The sequence below is a fragment of the Abrus precatorius genome, unplaced genomic scaffold, assembly GCF_003935025.1.
Source record: "Abrus precatorius isolate BTA unplaced genomic scaffold, Abrus_2018 Scaffold5, whole genome shotgun sequence".
Lineage (NCBI taxonomy): Eukaryota > Viridiplantae > Streptophyta > Magnoliopsida > Fabales > Fabaceae > Abrus > Abrus precatorius.
This window is the reverse complement of record NW_020874395.1, coordinates 15541056-15568815: the sequence shown is the minus strand read 5'-3', so window position 1 is coordinate 15568815 and position 27760 is coordinate 15541056. Positions and strand designations below refer to the sequence as shown.

Below are 27760 nucleotides of genomic sequence, written 5' to 3'. Positions count from 1 at the left end.
AACAGTTTCACAGATATACAACTATACATATTTCCTATAATTGCATGGAATTTAGATAATCTCACATTCATTATGGTAAAGTAAACTGCGACTATTTGTCTGTGAGAGAGAGGGAGAGTGACATGTTTTTAAGTATCAATACAATCACTGGCCTGAGGAAATCCATTGACAACATCAAATTGTCAAGAATAAACACTAGTGGACTGAAAGCATACATGATACAATATTAATCTAGACTAATGCCTTTGTTCTGTTTTGATGATCAGAACACTATTTTACAATGTACATTTGCAATATATTTTCAAGTACTATTTTCCTCCAAACGTAAAACAAAGATTTGTAGGAAAAGAGGACTCCTAGTATACAGAGAAGCTCTATATTCGAACATGCAGGTACTACATAAACTCTCGAAAGAAGTGGCAAAAGTACTTCACAAAGGAATATGAACTGTCTATAAGTTGTTTTGTATAATCTACCCGCTAGCTGCAACTTGTCCTTTCTTCTTTGGCCTCACAACAGCCTTTTCATTCAAATGATGCTTTGGATTAGGATCCACAGTCAGCAAACGAGACATAACATATGACAAGAGTTCTTCACGGTGGGAGAAGGTGAAGTCCAAATGCGCATATTCAAACTCATTATATGAAACATCTACCCCAGCACCCTTCATCAATTTATAGTGCCGTTTTACCATTGAAGGCCTTATCACCTTGTCCTTCTGTCCAGCAACAAGATCAACAGGAATGTCAATGAGTCCATAGTGCTCACCCAAGTCCAAAGGCACAGTTGAACCATACACCTCCATGTTAGCAGATGCACTCCCATAATCAAACATTCTAAATCTTGCAGTACGCTTCATCTGCGCAAGATGGAGAGCAACACGGAAAGATACTCCTGGCATGTCATTCATGTTGTAGTGTGGTAATCCTAAAACTCCCACCCAATTTGAGCTGTCTCCACCAACAACATAACTCATTAAAGTTTGAACCAGTCCTCCAACTGCAGGTAGGTTATGCAGATCCCGAGCTAGCTTATTGACAAGCATACGAAAAAATCTGGTTGGTATATAGAATGCAGGCACAAGAAGAGACAAAACAGGAGCCAGTATAACTAATAGTAGGTCCGCCGCAGAAAATACCATGTTAGAGTCATCATGAAAACCAGCCGGCGATAGTAAAATCAATCTTGAAAGTCTATGGGGCTTCCCTTCTATCCTTTGTGTAATAACATACATCATCATAGCAGCTCCTCCCAAACTATGGCAAATTGCACAAAGCTTGTAAGGCTGATCATCAATAGTTTCCTCCTCAATATCAGGTTTACTAAGACTCAATTCAGCCGTTTTTACTTCATGGATTTTCTCTATCATAGCAGGAATATCCTTTGTCCCATGCTCATTGATGGAGTACCTCCAATATCTGCATTACATCAATTTCCTAAGAATATAATAATATAAAATCCAAAGCCAGGCCGACGCCAAAAATGAAAATCAGACATTTTGTTCAATTAAAGGTAATCCATAGATATAGAAGGGGAAAGAATGGGAAGAGAATAATTCCCCTTATCTGGAAGTAAGAATTTTATCAAGTTTGTTGTTTCCCCCCAAATTGAGGGGGAGGACGGGTGGATGAGGGGAATAGCTTTTCTTTTTCCCTTTTTAAACAATTGTCATTTATTATATACTTTATCCCTTTCCACATTAATCATCCAAAACTTAGGGAAGGTTAAGCTTTTCAATTCCATCTATTCACTTTCCATTTCTTCCCTTCCATGGTCTCTGTTTCATTCTTTCTAAAAATTTCCAAACATAGTCTAAAAGATTTGCTTCATGAACTTACTGACGTGATGATATGTTCTTGTTGACATGTTCCCGAGAAACCAAACCTCGGAAATTCCCTAGAAATACATCATATCCTGCAGATAAAACAAAATATACATGTAATAATTCCAAAACGGATATGTTTGCCGAAGTAAATATGTTGACAAAAATAACAAACCTTGGTCATAGGCTGCAAAAGCAGGAGAGCCAACAATACCATTAGATACCCAACTGAACCTCAGAAAGAATAAGCAATATATTAGAACATAATTATAATCTTGATTGCATTAACGGGTTAAGTACATTTGAGAAGAATGGATTTGAAGTCCTAACTTTATGGTCTAAAAAACAAAAAAATTGATAACCATGTAACTGAACAGTAAACATAATTTCAATAACAAACAAGTTTAACTTCAAGAAAAGACAGTAAATCTCATTAGTCCCTATATATATTCACAATTTACACATACAGTCCCCCATTGAATGAGGTTCATATGGTCTTGAGGCTTATAGGGGGGACTCCTACTCCCCCATTTGAGATGTATTTCAAGGATAAAACTGAAAAGAATAATTTTCTTTTGGCCAAAGGAGATAATACATCAGCACACCATGACTTTTAACGAATAAAAATTTCAGTTGTCACTGACTCTATCTGTTAGTAATACAGGCCATGTCATCCCTCCATACACCAACTAACATATCAGAGAAATTACAATGACAAGAACACCTATTGTCCTGGTTTATTCCAATTCCTAGAATAAAACACATATTCCCATCCCTAGCAAATACTGCAATGCTAACCTTAATTTAAGCGGTACAAAAGACCTCTCAACAAGCTATGCACTAGTGAGTTCAGCATTCAAATATTCTAAATGTTCTGGCCTTTGGTAAATAACGTCAATTCCATTTAATGGACTGTTTCTATCCTGCTAATACTAAGACTCATGCACCTATTGATTTAAATAAAGCTCATAATGTAACAAAAATTATGCATAATTTCCTACACAAGTTGTTTATTCTGATGTCATAACAACATTAAGCAAAAACACTCATTCTTCAAATCATGAGCTTTTCAAACACAAATATACTGTATAACTCTTTCAACTGATATAAGTAAATTATTAAAGTAATCACAGAATTAATTCAGAACCGAGTAATGCAGGGATAACCTCACTCACCCCATTGATGAATCCAAAACGCCATGCTGAAGATAAACAGCTTTCCTTGAATCTCGCCTGTGAAGTCAGATTACAGGCATTAGACACTACACACTGCAGAGAGAACACTTTTTTTCCTAGAAATTATACAGACATCCTTAATCATCTCCATTTCCACACATTTTTCCACACTCTTATCTGACTCCTGTTCAAAGAAATTAACTATATTCGTAATGAAACATAATGAGGGTTTCCTCCAGCCCTAGACATGAAATTGCAAGCTCTCATTCTCATCCCATGATACATTTCTGTCGAGAATGAGCAACTGCTTAAGTTTGAAAATAAGTATTATCAACAGAAAAAGACAGAGTCTCAAACATAAGGCAATTATTGCACATATCTGATGTAGTTCACTCCAAACAATGAAAAAAAATTGAGATATCAAATATGCCAATTACTATCATGGATGATGTATCCATTTATGACTTTTGAATAAATAACCATGTGTGATGCATTTAATTTTAACTTCAGCAGAAGATGAAAATCAGTACAAAACTCAAAAAGGGTATATCATTAAATCTATGAAGATCCATATGATCTCCCTAAAGAATGAATTATTTTTACCTAGGTATTCTTTCCAAAAGAAGAATATATCCATCGGCAGTTATCACATGAATGGCTTCGTATGGATACCTGCCATAAGTAGAATGAGAAATCATGAAGCAAACAAGCAAAACTTCAATACAAAAAAGAACAAAAATGTAAAGGCCATTACCCAAGATCTGTTATGACATCCTGACATGTCCGGGCATCTGTATTCAAAGGCTGATACTTGATATTCCTCTCTGTAGGTTTTGGGTCATTCTCTCCTAGTGTAGCAGTAGAAATGGAAACATTCTCTACACCGTCACAATCTTCTTTAACACCACTTTCATGAGATGAAAACAACCTGAATAATGTCCCAAAAGCTTTTGATGGGGAAAGAAGAAGATGTGCTGCCTTGTGAACAACATCAAAGACAGCTTCTATACATAACTCTGTGCCTAGATGAAGATCCTGATTGACAAAATAAACTTAGCAATAAAAATTTATCTTCATAAGAAAATTATTTAAAACATATAAACATACACCATACAACTTAATAGATAATGAAACTATTGCACAACCTCTACAACTCCACGTCTCCTATCAGTAGCACGGTGGATAATATGATCCTTGAGGCTTTGCATCCTCTTATGTGCATGTAAATGTGATGGGCGCTTATTTCCAGAGGTAGACATGGCTTTTGACACCCTAGAATAAGCTAAGTGGAAAAGAAGAAATGGAATGCGCAGCAATAACTTTACAGGAAACAAAATCCAAAGTAAGATATACTGGATCCAATCCATCTTATGCCTACTGTATTTGGTAAAACCACCTTCTGCGGTTCTAGAACTCTGAGGCGCAGGAGATGGAGGGTATTCATATTCATCAGTATATGTATCAGTGTCTTCTTCTCCAGATGAGTATTCAGGGCTTGAATTATCAGAATCCACAGAAAGTTCATGGATGAACTGGTTGAAAGAGGACACACCACTAGAAAAAAAAGAAAACAAAACTCAGGGCAAGGGCAACAATATAATTATATAATGAACAACGTAGCCATCATGAAGCTCTAAAAAAGGCATTCCTCGCACAATGAGATAGAAAGAATGTTACAAACTCTGAACTTTTAAGGAATAAAAAGAATATATATTAAAAAGAAATAGGTAGACTGTAAAGTATAAGAATGTAACATTTAAAACAATGATAAAATACATAGTCAAATAAATTTACAAAATTTCTATATTTATAAAATAACTCAATAGTCTTTGATAGACTCAAATATCTAAATAAAAAAAATAATTAAAAGAATTATACTAGTTCTTTATCCTTGTATACTAACTCCTTGGCGACAATTGTTTTCTAGTTTACTATACTTAATTCTCTGCTAATTTCCTTGCTCCACTTTCTGTTCTACTTTATTCTTTCTCTAATTGTTATTTCTTTCTTCTTGTCTGAGATTAAAACTTTGAATCCTTAAATCAGAAAATATAAAGTCTGAGCCATTCCTTCCCAAATTTGGTTTACTCACTAATACAGTTCCTTTATGCTTGCATTCTTTCCTTCTTTTTAAAGTAACCATGTGTGGTAGGCTGCAACCTTCATAACAGGCAGATGAACAGAGCACTACACCAGAATCATGTGGATGTAAAGGGGTGAAAGCATGCAGAGGTGCATCATTAATAAATGACCATCAATAGATGCAACCACTTAGTAAATGACACAAGAAACAACCTATAATAGAACATACAATGTTGGAAAAAACATTAACAAAAGAAATTATAATAACTGAACAAGTGACTTTGAGCATATAAGTAGCAAATATAAGTATATAAAATCAATTAAATAAGAAGAAGAAAATAAAGAAAAAATTTCACACAGAAATTAATAATGTCAATGAAAACTTACTTCTCCATCCAACGGGGAAAACGTGGTCCACGGAAAGTTGGCCTGAGTTCCCAACCATGAATACCTTCAAGTATATTAGCTTTGCCAGGTAGAAATGCCAACAGAAGGGCAGATACTCCATTGATTAGCCTCACAATATTGTTTAAGGTCTCGTAAGTAAATGCCTTCACAGACCTGCACTAAAAACCAGATGAAAATGCTCATCCTCTTCCAAATGAACAATAGATTAAGACTGCACCCCATCCTCAAACATATCAATCCATTGTATCATTTCCAACAAACTGAAAAGTATTAGGAATTTAGGACTCCAAAATTCTTTGCCACTAAAAAAAGTCTTTTAAATTGATAATCAACGCCTTAAGGCTATATAAAATACCATCCTTACCAACAAAAGCAACAAAATTAAACAGAATTACTTTCGCCAAATTTTTTATATTAGCAATGACCACCCCTCACACACACATACAGAGAGAGAAAGGTATGCTTAAACCTTGATTGTAGCATTGAAGCATAACAAAAGCAAAAGGACTTAATTCCATCCAACAAACAAACGTTACCCATTGAACATTCAAAATAATACCAAGCATCCGGTCAGTACAATTACAGCCAGACAGAAACTATGCCAACATAAAAAAGAGAACAAACACGCCCTTATCATTGAAACATTTCCTCAAGCACCATCATAATTAAGCTCCATACAAAAATAAAATACACACACCCCATTTCATTTAAGACAGATATCCAACAACCATGGTAAAATATTTACCCCCCACATAGAAAAAACAAATGGCCTTACTCTTTGGTTACAGCAAGAGCGTGATCAACCAACCGTTGCATCATGGGGTTGTTTTTTCCCTTCCAAAGTTTCTTTCTTTCTTCAAACCTTCCCAAATCTAAGCACTAGCTCGGGTAAGAAACAAATCCAAAATATGTGGAAAGTCGAGAAATTTGGCAATACCCAGAATCGAATCAAAATGAAAAACAACAAAATGGAAGCAGATATTGAAATGGAGGGTCATGGATTTTTTAAAATCGGTCACTGACCGGTATTCAAGGGAAAGGTTCTTAAACAACACATAGCAGACACACGAAACTTTGCCTTACGAGGTCGGTGGTTTCTGTCTGGGAGCCACGTGGAGCCTTTTGATTGGTGAAAATGCTCTGTGTGTGGCGTTTTGGCTACAGTTCTATACTTTCATCACGTTGGTGTGGATCACGATTACACGTAATGTGTGGGTCCCGAGGATTTATGTAATGCTGCTATATTTTACTTTGTTTTATGGGAGGGAATATGGACCGTTGATGGAGTTGAATGTGATGAAATGAACGGTAATGATTGAAGAATGGACTTCGATGAGTTACACGTGGATTATGCAATTGGCTCTTGCTTAAAAGCAGCAGCACACGCTATGCAACCGGGGAATCTATGCCTTTCAATTTGACTGAAAAAGGTAAATGCGTTTCTCCGTTTTCTAATTTTGCATATTCAAATGATTCATTTTAAACTCTTAACTTTTTTTAAAATCATTTTTTATGAGATAAAATTAGAATTTTTTATCAACAAAATTCATAACATTAGTTAAAAAAATTTATTATGTGCACAATAAGATAACTTTAACTTTTTAATCTATACAATTAAGCCTATTTGAAAACGTCCGTAACCTTTGTTTTGCCAAAAAATGAAGGAAAAAAAAAGTTTTGATAAAATTTATTTTAAAAAGTGTGTTTCTTTGTTACAGTACATTGATAAACAGGCCATTAATAGCAAAACATATGTTTTCTTCACAAAATTTATTAATATATCAAACATTTATGTTCTTGTCTTAACTTATTTTTATTATTGGTGGATTTGAATTGATATCAAATTCACTCGAATATAAGTTTTTATATTAAAATGTAACTTAACATAATTTTTAAACAATTTTTTTAAGTTGGTTTATTAATTTTATTATTGATATTCAACAAAAGTGCAAAAACTAGCACTTCTATTTAAAGAAGGAAAAAAAGGAGGAAATATCTACGGAATGGACGGAATCAAATCCATAGAAAATTGGAGTCAATTGGGTGTGCAGTGAAGTGGAGTTAGTTGGTCCAGAATTTTCGTTTTATTTTTCTTTTACCTAACGAAACTTTAATCATATGTTTCACGAAGAACATAACATCAAAATAACGTTTTCATTGCGATATTGAACATGAAATTTTCCTAAAAGGAGGCAGCGATGGACAAGTTTTGAGCCAACGTTGTTTGCTATCTCTTTCCACACCTAAACTATATTATTAAACTGGGACAAGAAAATTTTCATCGTGCAACTTGTTTATACAAACAAGTTATAAACATAACAGGTCAAAATAAATCTTTAATTAAATATTGAATTAATTTATTGACCATTTTCAACTTGTTATTTAAACATATAAATGCCATCAAATAAGTCTTTTAAAGAATTAGATTACTAAATTGATCTTTAAAATCGTTATCAAATTAATCTTTTAAAACTTTTGTGACTAAATTAGACTTTATGTGATCACTTTACTTTTTATAAAAGCTTATTTAATGAAGTTTAATTTATCACCAAGTTAAACTCTCTTTTTTTATATCATTTTAACCATTTTTCTAAGACCAATATAATAGTATTTTACATCATTTAATGATTAGTTTAGTAAACGATGATACATTAATTTTTTAAAAGACTAATTTAGTGATAAAACATTTTTAAAAAATTCTTATAATATTTAAAAAAAAAACTATTGAATGACTCAAACCTATTTAAAATCTTCAGGAATGAATAACAATGACGTTGGTACTGAAAACTGATTTGAGAAAATCTAACAAAAGCTACGTGACATTACATGTATTGTTTGTGTCTGTTCTCTTGCTTCTAACATTTCTCACCTCAAAAAATTTGGATGTACACGACGTGTCACCATATTAACGTTTAAAATCAAATTCAGTGAGAACCGTACAAAATTTTCTACACCCACAAAAAATATGAAGTGTGGTAACGAGTAACGACAAATGCAGCATTGGATTATTTCTCTCACACTAGAACTAGATGCTAACGAGCTATTCTTAGGTGCTATTTGCTAAGTGCCAACCACCACAAAGGGCAACCATGGAAGCTGCATTATACACTCCATTTGCTCTTTCACCCAACCAAGTATTCAATGCGGCGAATTATGGTACTATGCCACATCCACTCTCTTCGAATGGATATTTAAAAAAATAAAATAAAAATCTCTTTTTTTTGTTAGAATTTTTAGAAACATGTGATTATTTTTTTGAAGTTGAAGTTAAAGTAGAAATTTTAGTGGTCTTTTTTATCTTTTCTTTTGAACATACGGATTAGATTCAAAATTGTTTGCTTAATCTTCATTCTGTTTTTTCATGAACTGGTTGTTTATGTTATGAGATTTTTCCCCAAAAATTGAGGAAGAGAAAATGCATGATCATATCTTTCAGTTCTTGGATAGTTTAAATTTTATGCACCCTTAATAAATAGAAGGTTCAGGGTTCATATTTTAATTGCTATTAGCTCTTTAATCGCAGGAGATAAAAATTTTCCTTTGAAATATAGCAGAGATCGGAGTGTTGTAATGGCAGTGGCAACCCCTGGAATATTAGGGAAAGGTGGTGGGTTGTTGGAGAGGCCAACCATAGAGACAACATCTCCTGGTCGGGAATCTGAATTTGATTTAAGGTAATATTATAACACCATTAGGAGCACAATTGAGAGGAATCTAACACTTTATTATACAAGAATTGAAGAAACATGTTGAAAATGCTTCATATAAAATAATTAAGAAAGTTCTGGTTAGTTGGTTCATAAAGCAAAATCTTTTTTAGGTGAGTTTTGCTCTTTAATTTAGTTAGATGTTAAAATCCCCAGCTATGATGCATTCAATATATCATAAGATCAGAAAAGGAATTTTGGGGTAGTATAAAGTTAATCCATTTGCATAATGAATCCATTTATTAATTATTAACACTTGATACAAATTTATATTTTAGAATCAGTTCATCGAGAGAAAGTGTATCTTTTACTTTGTTTGGACTAATCTCTTGCATTGTTTTCCTATTCTGATAAATTCCTTCTTTTCTCCTCTTTTTTGTCCATCTTGTTTGCATTTTATTTTGTTTCTAACCTGAGGCCAAGGAGAAGCACTGGTGTCTTTTTTTTTTTAACTTTAGTATTTGCATTTGATTTTGTATTTGTTTTTGCTTTCATTTTTACTTTCTGATGTGCTGAGACTAGAAAGGTTTCAAGAATTGGCTAGTTCATATTCCATAATTATCCTTCAATTGAACTAAACTACTACAGCCAGATGTAAAAAATGAGCTTAGTAACTGATCCAACACTAATGAAAGCAATACTATTATCATTGGTTATCTGAAAGTGAGCAAAGTGAAAGTAACCTGTGTCTTGGGAGATTTGCAAGTATGCCGTTAAGTTTACTCAACGTTTCATTAGTTGTTTGCTATATTAGTTATGAACTAACACTTTAATCGATAATAATTCCACTATCCACGGATGGTTCAAAATAAATAGCATGTTGACAAAGATAGTGGAAATCGTTCTTTTTGTATCAACATATTGTTAGAGAACCACTATATTTGTTTTGGAGATTATCTAAAGGCATAGTTGTCAAAACAAAAGTGGTAGAATGGTTTCTTTCACTAGTCTTAGGAAAAGAATTGTAATCATGAAGTAGGAAAATCCATTTTGTGGAAACTTGTTCCTGTCTCATTTCATCACATGTTTTGAAGCAAAAGGGAATGATCAAACCTTTGAAAACATGTTTCCTCACAGGAAATCGCGAAAAATGGCACCGCCTTATCGAGTGTTGCTGCACAATGATGACTACAACAAGAGGGAATATGTGGTGAAAGTGCTGATGAAGGTGATACCAGGAATGACACTTGATAATGCAGTTAACATAATGCAGGAGGCACATTGTAATGGACTTGCAGTGGTGATCATTTGTACTCAAGTGGATGCTGAAGATCACTGCATGCAGTTAAGAGGAAATGGCCTTTTAAGTTCAATTGAGCCTGTTGATGGTGGGTGTTGATAGACAGAAAGATCATTGACATGAGATTTGGTCTAATAGTTTCATTGGTATGATCATATATAACATATCATATCATACATTGTCCATATACTGTCCACCTTTCCAACCATTAAAGATAGTTGTATAGAAAATTAATGAGGGGGCAAAGGAAAGGGATAGTGCTAGTTACTATACATACACAGGACATAAATTGCTACAATCGGTAGCATTACTTGGATTCAACATTTAATAACTTATACTATCATTAGTCCCTGCATGGCCACCCTTCATTTAAGCAAGGCTCTTGTATAAGCAAGAATCAGAACATAGCCTATAAAATGGTTGTCTCTGATAGGAATAATAAATGTTTGTATTTTGGACTAAGATCAGTGGTTGAGGGACTAGGATTAAGCAAATAAAAAAGTGAGAAATTTTTATTAAAAAATAAAGTATCTATTACATTGAGAATAAAAAGGTATAATAAATATTATTTTTTAATATAAATCATTGTTTTTAAATGCTTTAAATCAGTTCTAAGTTAAGTAAAATGTTAAGATGAGTGGTCCTTGTTTTGAACACAGGCACATTTCAACAGTAATGCACACATATGCTTCATCCCACACATCAAATGTAAAATAAAATTTTAAGAATTGCAACCTAACAACTTGAGAATTTTTTCCCTCATTCATTATTAATTTTATATAATTGTTTTGTTCTCATCATATTTCTTTTCCCTTCTAAAATACACCATTTGTCACATGAAAAATTGTCTAATTTTAAAAATTAACTTCAAAAATTAAATAATTCTTCATTTTTTCTTCTGTAGAAAAAAAAAATCTTATTTGATGTTATTTTTGCCACATGAATCCCCACACTAGATGTTTACAATTTTTTACTATAATAATATAAATTCAAATTTATTTATCAAAATAATATTATTTAAAAAGTAATTACCGAAATAGATAAACTTAACAATGTTTAAAAAGTATTAAGTAAAAAGAATAGGTATCACGCACTAAAAGCATGACACTTGCTAAATTTTTGTGTGTTACTTCTTAATACATAACACATCCTGATGAGTGTTACTTATGAATGTTTGAGATTTTAATTTCAATTTTTTTTTATTTTGGCCAAATTTGAAAATTGAAAATTGAATTTTAGTTTCCATTTTACATTGATTTAAGTTTTAATTTAAAATTTTCTTTCACTTTAAGTAAAATTAATTTTGAAGCTTAAATTTAAATTTTTCTCTCACTTTGTTTATAGTTTAAGAATAAAAATAAAGAAATTTTGAATTCAAATTTTAGTCAAAGTAAAAGGAAGAAAGTAAATTTAAATTTCATAATCAAATTTAAATTTCATGATCGAATTTCAATTTACATAGCAAAAAATAAATAAATTTCAAATTTAAGCTTAAATTAATCTGAAAGGGAACTAATATTTGAATTTGAATTTTAAAATTTAATTTAAGTGAAAAGAAAATTAAATTTCAAACTCAAACTTTACCGCTAAAATTTGAATTTAAATTTTAAAATTTGATTTAAGAAGTAATATTGTGCATCACATGTCCATTTTTAACATTTGAATGTGAAATAAACAAAATAAAAAAAAAATACTAAAATATGACACGTGTTTCACTCTCATATTTAGTGTCAATTTTTTTCATTATTTTTAACGAATGTTGAATTCCCTCGTTTTAGTAATTAACTTTATATTATATTATTTTATAAATAGTTTTTAAAATTATATTATTATAGTAAAAAAATTTAATATTATAAGTCACTTAAATTTTATTCTAAAACTTTAAATTATTTTCTAAAAAGTTTATTCTGTTATTTGACTCTTAAAAGAAAAAATAAAATTAGTTTTTGAATAAATAATTTGACATTTATTTTTATTTACGTATTAAAATTTTATTTTTATTTTTATTTTCATGTACATTCTTAACAAAATGTTATATGAGAGATAACAATAAAATATTTTTTAGTCACGTTGTACTATAATATTATTAATTTGCATTTTTTTATAAAATGGAAAAAAAACTTTGTAAGAAGTTATTTATAAAAAGTTAATATATTTAATAAATAAATAATTTAATTGTACTTTGGGTTCTTATATTTTAAGATATGTGTGATTTTGATTCTTTTAATTTTAATTGTTTATTTTTAGTCTTTGTAATTTTTAAATGCTCAGATTAAATCATCTATTTTAAAATTAATATTTTTATTATATTTCATAAATTTTATATTATATTTTTATTTAAATTTTTTGTATATTTTTTATTTATTTGTATAAATTAATAATATTTCATATTTTTATCATGTTATTTAATTATTAAAAAATTAATTCCACCTCCTACGACTCTGCACCGTGGGCCACAACCTCGCCCTCGTCAACTATGACTGGATTTCTTGTGGCTCGGACTAAGGGTATGAATTAGACATGGATGAGAATGTAGGAAATTTTTTATTTTTTATTTTTATTTAACATTTAAGAATATTATGAAAAATTCATCAGTTAAAAAGAATTAAATTCACTACAAGAATAATTTTTTTAAAAAATTAAAATTATATTCTAATACTTTTTTAAAAATTAAATTAAAAAAGTTAAATGTAAATAATTAAAATTAAAAATATCAAAATTGTACCACGTTAAAATATGAAAAGCTTTTGACCTAATCCAAGTGACACTACGTATGAACTTGTGCAACAACCTCTCAAAAGGATGAAAGTAGAGGTCAAGAAGGATTTGAATATTATTAAATTTAAGCAATTGTAATTATGCAAATGAGTGATGTCTCTTGTATGATAGACAAAAGAAGGGATTCAAATTCTCACTTTATATTTAATTTCCAAAAATTGTTGAGATATTTTGTTAAACTATTTTTCTTCTTCTTAAGCTACCCAAAAGTCATAAATATCTCATAGAAACTTAGAAGGTTGGGTAGGTGCTGTAGCCACCGAAATCATAAATATAATTATTCCTTATCTGTAGTTATTACTCTTTCATGTTTTTTTTTTATATGACACAATTAATTAGATTATGCACAATAATAAAATAATTAAATTCTTTGAGTTTCTAATTTTTTAAAATATTATCCCTTTTTTTTTTTTTGCTAATATATCCCTTGTTTTAATAACATTAAATTTAACTCTACTATTAATATTTTTTTTTTCTTATGTTTAATTTAAGATTCTACTAACTTTATTAAAAAAAACAATACTTTATTAAAAAATTTACTAAAATTCTTCTACAAAGTACTTGTTTAAATGACAGGTTGATATTAAAAAAAATATTAGAAACTAATTTTTAATAAACTAAATGTTACTTGAATTGGTTTTTTTATAAGATAATTTTTAAAATTTATAAGTTTTTTTCCATCAACTATCTCTGTTAAATTATTAATAAAAAATTACAAATTAAATAAATTTTAAACTTGCTATATGAATATGAATTTCTTTCTATTTTAACAAAATCATATATCAGACGATTCGCTTGAGCGCAAAATAAAAAATAAATATAAGTATTTTTTATGTTTCAACTTTTTTATTTAATATTATTAATATAAATTTAATGATATAATTAATTTAAAAATATTTACTCGATTAAATTATAATTTTTTATATAAAAACTAAATTAAAAAATTGTATAAAGCCAAGGGAATAAATATTTAATTCTATACTTTACAAACCATGGGCAAGTAATGCAAGTGATTACTTAAAGCATATGAAGGGGCAAATATATTTGCCAACGAAGTCAAAATAAATTCCAATGACATGTTAATAGTTCTATTTGTTTTTGCCTGGGGCACGTCATTCATTCGAGTTGACAATGGAACAGGGTTTATTCTACCAGAGTAATTAATTATTATTATACTATTTTTTTTAATAAAAATGTATTTATTTATTATTTTTATTAAATTATTTTATTAAAAATTAATTGAAATTTATTTTAAATATAAAATATATATTTTTAAAAATATAAAATTTTATCAAATTAAATTATTTTACTTTAAAAATAAATTTTATCAAATTAAAATGAGACAAAATTTAAATTTGTAAATATTTATTAATTTTTGTTAAGTTTATAAACTTTTATTTAAGTTTATGAATTTTATAATATTAAATATTATATGTCTACCATTTTTTATAAAGGTGGTGTTGCATTTAGTTTTTTTTAATACATTCATTTTATTTAAATAAACTATTTTGAACATTATTTTAATAATAATTAATGATTTAACAAATTTAGCTAGCATTTTTATTGTTAATTTTATATCATTACTTTAATCTTAAAAATATTTATTAAATTTATGATATTTTTAAAATAATTTTATATAGATAAATAAATAAAAATATTAAAGTATAAAAAATTTTATAATTAATACTTAAATAAAATTATAAAATAATATGCTAAAAATTTATTTATAAAATATATAAATAAAAAATATTACTATAATTTAATAATTATCAATAATATATATAAAAATAAAATAAATATGTAACTTAATTTAAAAATAAATTATTTTAAATATTTAATGATATACAAATTTAATTATTTTTTACTTATTTTTAAGTAATTTTATTTATTTATAAGTTTATAATAAAAATTATGTTATATAAAATAAATATTTTTAATAAATTATAATAATTTTTTAAAGATAATTAATTTATGAGTTAATTCAATATTTTTAGTTTTATAAACTTTTCACGTGTTGAACTTTTTAGTACAATAAATCTTTTAACCCTAATTCATATGAATTAAGCTAAATCAATTAGAACTTCTACGTGTATATGTTAGAACTATTCAAAACTAAAATACAATTTTACTTTGTCAATTTAACGTCTAATGAAAAGTGGAGAGATAAAGTAATATATGTTCCAAACCGTAAGTGTGCAAGTAGAACAACTTTTAACATATACAAAATTGCATATAATAAAAATAATAACTTTTAAAAAATTTTAGTATTTAATAATATCAATACATTAAATTATATTAAATTCTATATTTTTTAATAAAAATTATTTTATATATAATATATATCATAAATTGAAAATAATTTATTTTAAAAATACAAAATACAATAATTTTCAAAATTTCTCGTAAGTATAAATTATTTTTAATTTATAAAAAAAAATATTTTTTATATTACTTTTTTATATAATTGATTTTTAAAAGTCTATTCAAAATAAACCATGCTAAATGTAAAGCTGTACAGCTTTTCCAAGTTATATATATATATATATATATATATGTGCAACATAACCCAGTGAATTAGTAACATTGTTGCGTAGACACGCTAATCTGCACATCTTTTATACACATATTCTGTGTCACCAGTCAATTTCAAAATGTTTTCTGGTGAAGGCAAGGCAGCACAACCACCAAACTTCGACGCTCCACCCACTGGAAAATGGACTACAGGTTTATTTGATTGCTTTGAAGACCCTGGAAGTTGTAAGCTCTTTTGAGAACTCACCATCCCATGTACATTATGTGTTAAATTGTTGCATTTCTAATTTTCATACATTTACTTATGATTGCTCTGAGATGAACTAAATATTAGAGAGAACACAAAAACAAAGACGGTATATATCAATGGCTATGACACAAACAAGTATTTTATTACATACCTCTACGAGTATATTTCCTTGGTATAACTGCTTATATTACTTTTTGGCAAATGTCTGGTACAAATTTTATATACGAGTATAGTTCTCAGGAAACTTGATGACTAGTAAAACACAGTTAGTCTTCCAAAATTACTTTTAGCTCAATTTTAATTATGATAATTTTGAAAACCTTTTCCCCTTTGTTTCATGAAGGTTTTTCTACCTGGTGCTGTCCAAGTTACACCTTTGCTCAGAATGTTGAAATAATAGACCAAGGAAGAACATGTGAGTAAACTCAAATGTAGAAATTACCTACATACACAGTTAGTTGTCTCCCTCATAAAATATTATACTTATTTTCCTAAAAGAATGGAGGAAATAATTGCAGCTCCTACAATTGCACGCTTGATCGTTAGTGCACTTGGCTGTTTTGGGTGTGCATGCTTATATACATACAGATTCAGAAGCAGATTAAGAGCCCTCTACAACTTACCAGAAGAACCATGCACGGACTTTTGTGTTCATTATTGGTGTTGTATTTATGCTATTTGCCAAGAGTACAGAGAACTTAAAAACCGTGGACTGGACCCCTCAATAGGTATACATATAAATATAATTACTCACCCCCGTATATATATATCCACAACATTACCTTATATACAAATGCAAACAATTATATATGTATTCTATTCACAAGGTCTAATTATATGTATCTAGGTTGGAAGGCAAACGAGGAAAGAATGAGAAGAGACAACCAAGTGCCTCCTCATGTTGCCCCGGCCATGACTCGCTAGAATTGCTCACAGATCATGATTCATGTTCTTGTCTAGACCTTGTGCTTAATTTTCTGTTCGTGACTCCCTCTGGGAGAGCAATAACTAGGTTTTGTGTACGCTATGTTATGTGTTGTCTTGATTTGGTAGTTGTTTTGTATTAAGACTTATTGAAAACGTGCTTTATCTTTAAGAAGTTCTCATATTTGTTTCAGTTTGAATAAGTCAAATTATCTTAAAATCTATTATCATAGTAGATTATTTATTTCTCCTTTTTTTTCAGCTGAGTTATTAGTCATGATTATTAGTGTTCCTGCTAGAGAAACACTGATCTTCAAGTCTCTACTCTGAAATAATGACATCATTCTGACTGTTGCTGACGTGGGGAGGTACCTGCAAAAGACACTCTGATGCTGAAGTCAGGATTCGGTTCTGAGTAATAAATAGTATTTAATAATGAAAAATCAACCATTTACCTGTACTTCCTACCTTCCTTTTATAGACATTATAATGGGCTAATGGGTCTGCTGAGTCAGCCTTGATTTTAGCCCTTTTCTTAAAGTAAATAATATTTTAATTATTATCCTTAATTGGATTAATTACCTTTAAATTCTGACGAGGTATTCGGTCAAACTGGGTCGAGTAGGTACTCAGTTTTCTTTTTCTATATGTAGGACGAGCAGTTGCCTATCCAGTAAGTACACTAGCCCCCCAAGCCCGAAGAGGTATGATGTCAGGGCTAGAAAATATATAAGTAACAAGCACATGTAAACGAGAGGGTACTCGGTTTAGTGGGTGGTTAGGAATACTAAAGGGGGTATTCGGTTTTTAAGAATGGAAATAAGCCAAATAGGGTATTCGGTTTAAAAAGGATGATCTTTTAGAATGCATACTGAAGGAGGATTCAGCTTTTCAAAAAAGTGATGTAGACCGAAGAAATAATTAAAAAATAAAGAATAAAAAATCATAAAAATAAATAATAAATAAATGAAAAAAGATTATTCTAGAACTTCAGGTTTTTTAGGGTTTCCTCGATGTGCGTGTATGAAACGAAAAGGTGTACGAAACGAGCATGAGTCCTCCTAGGGAAAGACCAGTATTCCCTCCTTGTACAGTTCATAGGTACGAGTGGGTGCATGGTGAAGTGGCCACCTACTTCTCTCGGTTTAAGAAAAATAAGAGTCTTCAATCTTTCATGAATCATTGTGAAATTTCCTTATAGGAATCTTTTGATCCCTACCCTATATCCATTAACCCTTGTCGAGGAGATGAAACCGGGAACCCTGAATTTGTTTTTTTAGGAGGTGCCGGGATGGCCGACACCTTTTTTGTATACGAGTATATGTTTAGGGAACTAGGAATAAAGTTGCCCTTCGACGACTTCCAAATGGGAGTACTCAGGGTTTTAAATGTAGCGCCAACACAACTCCATCCGAATGGATGGGCGGCTATTCAAGCATTTAGAGTACTTTGTAAATTTCATTATATAGAATCTAGTGTAGGCTTATTTCTTTATTTCTTCTGTACTCGTCCATCAGACTTAGCAAGATGGATATCTTTAATAAGGCAACAAGAATTGCCACTGTTTAAGCCATATGCTTAATCTTTTAAGAGTTTTAAGACCGGCTACTTCAAAGTAACCGTCCACCCTGTAGGTAGAAACTTTTTCTTTGATAGTGAGAATAATCCTCTCTTCCCCTTCCACTGGACCCAAGTGCCTTGTCGATATGACTGGATCCCGGAGGAACTGTTGTCGGCCAAAGAGCTATCAGCTTTGAAGTACTTGAAGTCTCTTCCCCGAGAGCTTCCTGTCCGACACATCCTTTTAGTGTTAAAATCTCCTCACCCTCGTCTGGACATGGATGGTATATTTCGTCTTAATGACTTAGTTTTTTGGAATCAAACTTTGTTGATTTGACTTTTTGTTTTTATTGTAGGCTTAATGGCTCAACGCGGTATTCACGTACCAACATACCGTAAGACCTTGAAGTGCAAGACACCTAAAAACATACCAATTGAGGAACATCGAAACCCTCAGCTCGATCATGCGCCAAAGATAACTGGGCCCTGTCCTCCTCCCCGAGACCTGGTTATTGCCGAGAACCAACCCAAGAGGCGTAGAGAGAAAGGAAAGGAGAAGGAGAAAAGTAAAGACAAAGAGGCCGAGAGGGAGAAGAAAAGGAAGCATTCCCACTCGGGTAAACCGAGTGGTTCGGATGGGGCACGAAATCAAGCCCGAGGTGATTTGGTATCCGGGGCTGGCAGCTCTTCCAATACTGTCATTCCTCCATTCTTCTTGACCGACACCTTCCTCATCCCAGGAGTACATTTTGGACGAGCAGTTGCACCTGACTTGCTTTCAGATGCAGGAAAGGAAGCGGTCAACAACCTAGACCTCGAGTCTCTGTGGAAATGTTACTCGGAGTTTCAAATCTGATCCATGATGATGCTTCGAAGACTAGCTCTGGAGCCGACACTTGAGATGAGGAAGGTGCAAAACGAGTACTCCATCTCTCAACAAGCTTTAGCAGATAATGAGGAGATTCGGCTAAATCTTGCTGAGACCAATAAAGCTTTGGAAGCCGAGGTTGTTCAATATAAGGAACACTATCATATAGTGGAGAATCGGCTCCAGGCTACCGAGCAAGCACTGAGGGCTAAAGAGGAAGAATTGGAGGCTTGGAGGGTAAAATCTTTGGGATTGGAGGAGGCCTTGAGGGTCAAATCTGTTGAAATGGAAGAAGCATTGGCCGTTGAAAGGCAAAAGGCTGATGTTGAAATGAAGGCCTTTGCCAACAAGTGTTCAGTCCAAGTGGCTATTGAACACGAGTCGGGTTTTAACCATGCCGTTCGTCAGTGCTATGGCTTCTGCCAAGTGCCTGCTAATTTCCATTTCGATCTTACCAGAGATTTTTTCGGTGGTAGGTTTTTACCATATAATGATGTGGATGATGATCTAGAACCTGACACCGAAGCCCTTCCAAGAGTTGATAACAATGCTGAAGCCCCTGTTATTGATGCACCCGGTCCTGACGTCTCTGGTCCAGATGCTGGAGAGGAGGGAAATTAATGGTTTCTTGATTTTCTTTTGTATTCATGGGCCGATAGTGCCCCAATTTTGTAATCACTTCAAATGAAATACAAGTTTAATTCTCTTTTAAATTTTCTATATAAAACAACTAAGCCGAATACTCATGTTTGTTTCATTTTTTGGCCGAGTACGGTACTCGTGACGGATTTAATGAATTCAACCTTAGCCGAGGTACTTGTAATAATTGATTCATTATTGGCCGAGTAGGGGTATTCGGGAGGGGATTAATTAATTCAACCTTAGTCAAGTAGAAATACTTGAGAGGGAATAATTAATGATTCATCCTTAGCCGAGTAGGGGTATTCAGGAGGGAAATAACTATTTCAACCTTGACCAAGTAGAAGTATTTGGGACGGAATTGTAGTAATGATTCGTCCTTGGCCGAGTAGGGGTACTCGAGAGGGAATTAAATTCAACATTGGCCAAGTAGAAGTACTTGGGAGGGAATTGTAATAATTAATGATTCATCCTTAGCCGAGTAGGGGTACTCGGGAGGGAATTAATTAATTCAACCTTAGTCAAGTAGAAGTACTTGGGATGGAATTGTAATAATTAATGATTCATCCTTAACCGAATAGAGGTACTTGGGAGAGAATTAATTAATTCAACCTTAGCCAAATAAAAATACTTGGGAGGAAATTGTAATAATGATTCATCCTTAGCCGAGTAAGGGTACTCGGGAGGGAATTAATTATATGAATTTAAATCAAGTACTTGGTAGAGAGATTAACTAACCCACGAAAACCTCATATTTGAGAAGAAATATTTTATTGATAAGGTGCCTCATTAAAAACCTTCCCAGGAAAACCGTTTTTCACTTTCTTTTAAGAGGACAAAACCTGGGCGAGGAAAAGAGTGCACAGTTACATGTTACAGACATTCTACTAAAATAATGCTTTAAGTGTGTGACATTCCAAGTTCTCGGTATAAACTTCCCTTCCAACGTCTCCAACTTGTATGCGCCATTGTCTAATCTTGCCGCTACCCGAAAGGGTCCTTCCCAGTTGGCTGCCAACTTCCCTTCTCGCCGATCTCGTCGCGCGTCTCTAGTTACTCGCCACACTAAGTCGTCCACATAAAATTATCTTGGGATAATTTTGGAATTAAATTTCTTGGCCATCATTCTTCTACTAGCTTCAGTCATTATTGCTGCTTGGCCGCGTACTTCATCTAGCAAGTCCAGGTTGACAGCTAGAGATTCACTATTGGCCGATTACTCAAAGTTCTCCTTTCGAAAAGATGGTTCTCCAATCTCGACCGGTACCATGGCATCAGTACCATAGGTTAGTCGAAAATGGGTTTCTTTTGTGGTAGTTTGCGGTGTACAGCGATAAGCCCATAGGATCTCAGGTAGTTTTTTTGCCCATTCTCCTTTGGCCGACCCTAACCTCCTTTTAAGTTCATGTAAGATGACTATGTTTGCAGCCTCGACCTGACCATTAGTCTGTGAATGTTCAACAGATGTGACCCTGTGTTTAATATGAAGCCCTTCTAAAAATTCATTAAAGTGGCGATCTGTAAACTGCAGTCCGTTATCTGTTATTAATGCATGAGGAATACCGAATCGTGTAATAATGTTTTTTCATGTGAACTTTTGAACATTGTTAGCCGTGATGGTGGCGAGTGGTTCGGCTTCTATCCACTTAGTGAAGTAACCCACAACGACTATCAAGAATTTACACTGTCTTTTTGCTAAAGGAAAAGGACCGAGAAGATCCATACTCCAAATGGCAAAAGGCCAAGGAGAACCGACAGGATGAAAGATGTCGGCATGTTGGTGTAAATAAGAACCATGCTGTTGACAGGGAATACATTTCTTCACAAATGTTTGGTAATCCTGGGCAAGTGTTGGCCAAAAGTATCCAGCTCTTAATATTTTAGCAGCCATGGTTCGTCCACCCGAATGGGTACCACAAATACCTTCATGAATTTCCCTCATGACATAGCTAGCTTGGTCTTCATCAAGACATTTAAGCATTGGTGTGGAAATTCCTTTTCTATATAATTCTTTGCCGAGAAGGAGATACTTAGCTGCATGCATCCTTATTTTCTTTGCCGACGCTGAATCCGTTGGTAAGCTGCTGCTGGCAAGGTACTGAATAATGGGGGTCATCCAATTATGAGACATATTTTCAATGTCAATGCACTCTTGTTTGGCGATGCTAGGTTGAGAAATTTCTTGATGTATCACCCTTTGTAATTGCCCAGGTTTCCTTTGACTAGCAAATCTAGCAAGCCGGTTAGCTTGTTCGTTCATTGTCCTTGGCGTATGCCGAACATGTATTTCATCAAAATAATTCTTTATACTGTTGAATTCTTGATAATACTGGAGCATTACCAAATCCTTCACCTGATATGCTCCATTAACTTGTTCGGCTACTATTTTTGAATCACTCCAACAAGTAATACATTTTATTCCAACTTCTTTTGCCAATTTGAGACCGGCTAGTAGAGCTTCATACTCGGTTTGATTATTGGAGGTTTTAAATCTGAACCGAATAGATTGCTCGATTGTTACAGTGTTGGGCCCTTCTAGTATAATTCCTGCTCCACTACCCAGTCGGTTTGATGATCCATCCACGTGCAAGTTCCACATATTCGAGTTGGTGTGTGGCGGAGCAAAGAATTCATTGATGAAATCGGCGAATACTTGAGCTTTAAAAGGGCCTCGGTTTTCAAAATGAATATCGAATTGGGACAACTCGATCATCTAGGCTACCAATCGACCAGCTAACTCTGGCTTTCTCAAAACTTTAGCCATTGGGCATTCTGTACGCACCACCACCTGATGGCTTTGAAAGTAATGTCTTAACCGACGAGCCGTATGGATTAGGGCTAGCACCACTTTTTTCATCAACTGATAACATGACTCAGGGCCTTGAAGTGTTCAGCTAATAAAGTAGATAGGGACTGGTTCAGGCATTTCTTGTAGTAATACTGAACTGATGGCATTTTCTGAGACGACCAAATAAATAATTATCTCCCTTTCAGGCTTCGATTTCGCCAGAATAGGCGACGCTGCTAGTATATTTTTATACTGTATGAAGACAGTTTTACATTCATCGGTCCAAATAAATTTTTGGGATTTTTTAAGTAAATTAATGAAAGGCATGATGGGCAAAAATCTAGCCAAGGCGGCAATACGACCAGTGAGTCGTTGAACCTGTTTGACATTCAGAGGACTAGTCATCTCAATAATGGCTTGACATTTGTCAGGGTTCGCCTGGATCCCCTGCTCTGACAACATAAACCCCAAAAACTTTCCACCAGCGACACCAAATATGCACTTCTCGGGGTTAAACCGCATACCATGTCTCCTGGCCTCCCTGAATACTTCCTCCAAATGAGCAAGATTTTGTTCCAATACCATGGACTTAACCACTATGTCATCCACATATACCTCCAGGCATTTACCCATTTGCTTTTCAAAATTTTTATTCATAAGTCTTTGGTATGTAGCACCTGCATTTTTCAAGCTGAATGACATTACCCGATAACAAAAATTTGTAGAATCAGTGATGAATGCAGTTTTTTCCTCATCTGGTGGATACATTCGAATTTGATTATACCCAAAGTAGGCATCTAAGAAGCTCAACATTCTGTGGCCTGCTGCACCGTCTACTAGGGCATCAATACTCGGAAAAGGGTAAGCATCCTTTGGGCATGCTTTGTTTAGATCTGTGTAGTCGGTACACATTCGCCATTTGCCATTTACTTTTTTGACCATGACTACATTAGCCAACCAAGTAGAGTATCTGACCTCTCGGATAAAACTGGCCTGTAGTAACTTAGCAGTCTCTTCCTTTATCGCTTTCGCTTTGTCGCCTCCCACTTTCCTTTTCTTCTGTGCTATCGGTTTGGCCCCCTTATAAACCGATAGGTGGTCACAAAGAAATGCAGGGTCAATGTCGGGAATGTCTGAAGCTGACCAAGCAAACAAATCGGCATTATGTTGCAATATTTCCTGAAAGGCCTGCCTCTCTTGTATAGACAAACCAACCCCCAAAAAGTGACATGTTCAAGCTTCGGTCCAAGTTAGAAAGGCTATTTGTTTTCATTAGGCTCAACCTGATACCTCTCATCTATTTTAGGATCAAGTTCAACATTTAATTCCTCTCCCAACTGAGGGGATACAATGTTGACATCTTGGCTACCCCATGAAAAGGTTTAAGACGTAGGCTTGCAAAGTAGCATTCTCTATGGACTGTAACGATTCGGCCCCTTTCAGAAGGAAACTTCATGGCCAAGTGCGGAGTTGATATTATGGCCTTCAATTTGTTTAGGGATGGTTTACCGAGCAGTATATTATGAGAGGTGTTTGCATGCACTAATAGATAAGTGACTTTTATACGTTTTCCCTCATGCTCCGACCCGAACGAGGTGTACAGGTCAATACAGCCCCAAGTCTCCACTCGTTCCCCAGAGAAACCTACTAGCGGTTCATGATATTCTCTGAGCTCTTCTTCTGAGATGCCCAATTATTTAAACGTATTCCAATATAGAATGTCAGCCGAGCTACCCTGGTCAATTAGTGTTTTCCGGACAGTACAATTAAGAGTGTCTACACTAATGACCATGGGATTATCCTGTACCGGATCCACTCCTTGAAAATTATCGTCTGTAAATGTAATAGGCGGGATTCGGATTCTACTGCCCAATGAAACGTTATTAACAAAACGAACCTGCCAAAGATGCCTCTTTCTTGCCGAATGAGTGGGTCCTCCACCTGCGAACCCACCGGCTATGGTATTGATCACCCTCTTCGGGTATTTTTCTCGTTCATCAGATCTTCTTATAGGAGGCTCTCTTGATCGGCTCCGCTGTCTCTCAGGTTGCTTATCCTCGTACCTTCTTGAGGATTGGGGATATCGATCTCTCCCTCTTTCAATGTAACCGGTAGGGTTTGTTTGGACAAATCCTCGAAGATGCCCATCTTTGATCAAATCTTCTATTTTATCTTTTAAGGCCGTGCACTCTTTTGTCGTGTGACCCCTGTTGCGATGATATCGACAAGATTTACTCTTATCTGCCTGAGGGGGTGTTTGCGCGTCTTGCCATAGTCAGAATTTTTGTTGCTAAAGCTTGATCAAGTACCCTGGGTCTGTTGGTATTGATTGTAGTGTAAGAGGGGTATTTAGGCCCCCTAGGCGGCCTATCAGACTCAACTTTTCTTTTATTTTCTTGACGGGGTTTAAAGGTTTCTCTCTTATCTGCAATTTTTAAATTAGATCCCTGATCCATACGAATTTGATGTCGGTATTTGGCTAATTTTTCCATTTGCATGTACTTTACTGCCCTACTCCTTAATTCATCCAAATCAGCTGGTGGTTTTTTGCAAATACTGTTAACAAAAGGCCCAGGCTTAAGGGCCGTTGTAAGGTGGTGCATGGCCACAGCTAGTTCCAGATTGTGGATTGAAAGGGTTACTTTGCCAAATCGTTCCATGAACGCTCGAAGTGATTCTCCTTTTTCCTAACGGATATTGATAAGAGCCAGGGATGTCAAGGGGTGAGGTTGGCTTGTAGCAAACTGTAAGTTGAACCGTCTTGTGAGGGTTGTGAAGGAGTCAATAGATGAGGGAGGAAGTCGGGTGAACCAAGTGAGAGCTGGTCCTCTCAATGAAGTGGGAAAAATCCTACACCATAAGGATTCAATCTTTGTGTACAAGTCGACCTGAGTTGTGAAAACATCTAAATGTTCTCCGGGATCAGTTGTGCCATCATATTTCTCTATTGTTAAGCCTCTCTAATTGTCCGGTAGTTTAGCATCCAAAATATGAGCAGCAAATGGGCTTCGACTTACTATATCATCTCGGTCATTCTTAATTTCAGATTGTATTCTCGGTTTTTCTTGTAATGCTAAGGACTCCCCCTGATCCTGGGCGAGAGGTGTAGTTTGGGAAGGGATATGTGTTCTTATTTCTTCTCTCAAGTGGGCATTTTCCCTTCTCAAGACCAAGATTTCCAAGGCATCTTTTTCTCTTTCTTTTTTCATCTTCATCATTCCTGTTTTGAGCTGCATTAACACCGCTAAAAGGCCTTCATCGGTTCCTCCTTCTACCAGAACCTCAAGTGTCGGTTGTGTAAGTGTAATATCTTATTGTTGTTGTCGAGAAGTTCCCCCTGCTGAACATGTCCATCCTGTTGGCTTCTTGTTAGTACCATATTGATTGAAAAAGCAAGGCAATCGTACCCCACGGTGGGCGCCAAAATGTTCCTGCTAGAGAAACACTGATCTTCAAGTCTCTACTCCGAAACAATGACGTCCTTTTGACTGTTGCTGACGTGGGAAGGTACCTGCAAAAGGCACTCTGATGCTGAAGTCAAGATTCGGTTCTAAGTAATAAATGGTATTTAATAATGAAAAGTCAACCCTTTACTTGTACTTCCTACCTTCCTTTTATAGACATTATAATGGGCTAATGAGTCTGTTGAGTCTGCCTTGATTTTGGTCCTTTTCTTAAAATAAATAATATTTTAATTATTATCCTTAATTGGATTAATTACATTTAAATCCTGATGAGGTATTCGGTCAAACTAGGCCGAGTAGGTACTCAGTTTCCTTTTTCTATATGTAGGACTGAGCAGTTCCCTATCCAGTACAGTTAGAATTGTAGAGTATAACTTTTTAGTCATTTATTTTTAAATGTATTAAAATAAATATAGCATTAAAACTATGACCTTTGGGTACTAAGTGTTGGTGCTAAACTTAATTGTTTTGTTTTGATTTTTTAGAAATAAACCATTTTTTGATTACTACTATTTTATTTATAAATTATATGCAAAGAATTGTATTCATGAGAATGCAATGATGCTGGAACTCATATACATATCCTAGAAGAGACAAAACATAAGCGTTAAAACATCCAAAGAAGACAACACATATCCTTAAATTGCACCAATCCTTATACGTTATTTTAACCCAACTTTAACTTCATACGAAAAAACCAAAGATGTAATTATGATTAAGCCGACAATACAACCCAATTCATAAGTTGCCTGCTTGAGCACTGTTTCCTTACAAAGTAAGCCAATGAATTAATATCAAAATGACATTGTTTAAATAAAATAAAATAAAACATCGAATAAGTTCCTGCCTAAAATTTCATTTTTACTTATTGTAACTTTTTAAATTGTTATTGACGTTATTTAAATTGAATAATTTTAAGATTTTACTAAAATAGTTTTTCAGTTTATTTTTTTTATTTTTTCCCTAACTTTGATTGCAACTCATAAAGTGAATAGTGAATTGTGTTAATTATTTGGTGATCAGAAGACTCGTGATAATCCACCCAAGCCTTGGCTCTACATGTGTTAAGATATGGACATCATACTTAACAATTAAAGTAAACACCTGATTTAGCATTCAAAAGTATAATTGTGGTTATATTGAGTCTCTTTTGTTGAGACAAAAATAATTCTTTACTAATAAAATATAATCAAAAGACTAATTTAGCAAAAATATATCATTAAAAGAATATTTAATACAACATATATTTTTAAATACTGATTTAACCCAATATGTTTGAGCTAAATATTAACATAATATTGTGTACATCGTTAAACAAGGACTTTTTGCTAATTATTTTTCTCTTTTTTTCATCTATTTCGGTTAGCAATTCAATTAAAAAAAGCAATTTTTTTCCAAGTATAAAAAGTAAAGATTGGAGAGGAAAATAGAAGCAGGATGTCAAAGTGGATTAAAATGAACACAATAATAAAAAATTATAAAAATTTAGAAAAAATATTAAAAAGATATTTTAATTTTATTAA

The 27760-nt window shown here is 33.2% G+C and overlaps 3 protein-coding genes across 6 annotated transcripts; 2 read left to right on the top strand and 1 right to left on the bottom strand.

Annotated features, from left to right (window-relative positions):
- Window positions 1–43: 43 nt before the first annotated feature.
- LOC113867146 (gastric triacylglycerol lipase-like) lies at window positions 44–6624 on the bottom strand. Of its 4 annotated transcripts, XM_027502219.1 has the most exons (10): window positions 6514–6624; window positions 6263–6375; window positions 5467–5640; window positions 4143–4551; window positions 3752–4032; window positions 3601–3669; window positions 2998–3054; window positions 1998–2050; window positions 1839–1914; window positions 44–1418 (listed from the first exon to the last, which is right to left on the bottom strand). In XM_027502219.1, the coding sequence occupies exons 2-10, from the start codon at window positions 6304–6306 to the stop codon at window positions 473–475; spliced, it is 2109 nt and encodes a 702-aa protein (XP_027358020.1). In that variant the 5' UTR covers window positions 6307–6375; window positions 6514–6624; the 3' UTR covers window positions 44–472. The 4 variants fall into 4 exon arrangements, with proteins under 4 accessions (XP_027358020.1, XP_027358019.1, XP_027358018.1 ...); XM_027502218.1 differs by lacking the exon at window positions 6514–6624 and having other exon boundaries at window positions 6263–6506; XM_027502217.1 differs by lacking the exon at window positions 6514–6624 and having other exon boundaries at window positions 61–1418; window positions 1998–2056; window positions 6263–6506.
- Window positions 6625–8433: 1809 nt separating this feature from the next.
- Window positions 8434–11032, top strand: LOC113867599 (ATP-dependent Clp protease adapter protein CLPS1, chloroplastic-like). The gene is made up of 3 exons (XM_027502997.1): window positions 8434–8643; window positions 9011–9161; window positions 10272–11032. Exons 1-3 carry the CDS (start codon window positions 8577–8579, stop codon window positions 10531–10533), a joined length of 480 nt encoding a protein of 159 aa, XP_027358798.1. The 5' UTR covers window positions 8434–8576; the 3' UTR covers window positions 10534–11032.
- Window positions 11033–15863: 4831 nt separating this feature from the next.
- LOC113868154 (protein PLANT CADMIUM RESISTANCE 12-like) lies at window positions 15864–16918 on the top strand. Its single transcript, XM_027503728.1, has 4 exons — window positions 15864–15969; window positions 16338–16409; window positions 16513–16722; window positions 16842–16918. Exons 1-4 carry the CDS (start codon window positions 15864–15866, stop codon window positions 16916–16918), a joined length of 465 nt encoding a protein of 154 aa, XP_027359529.1.
- Window positions 16919–27760: the final 10842 nt, after the last annotated feature.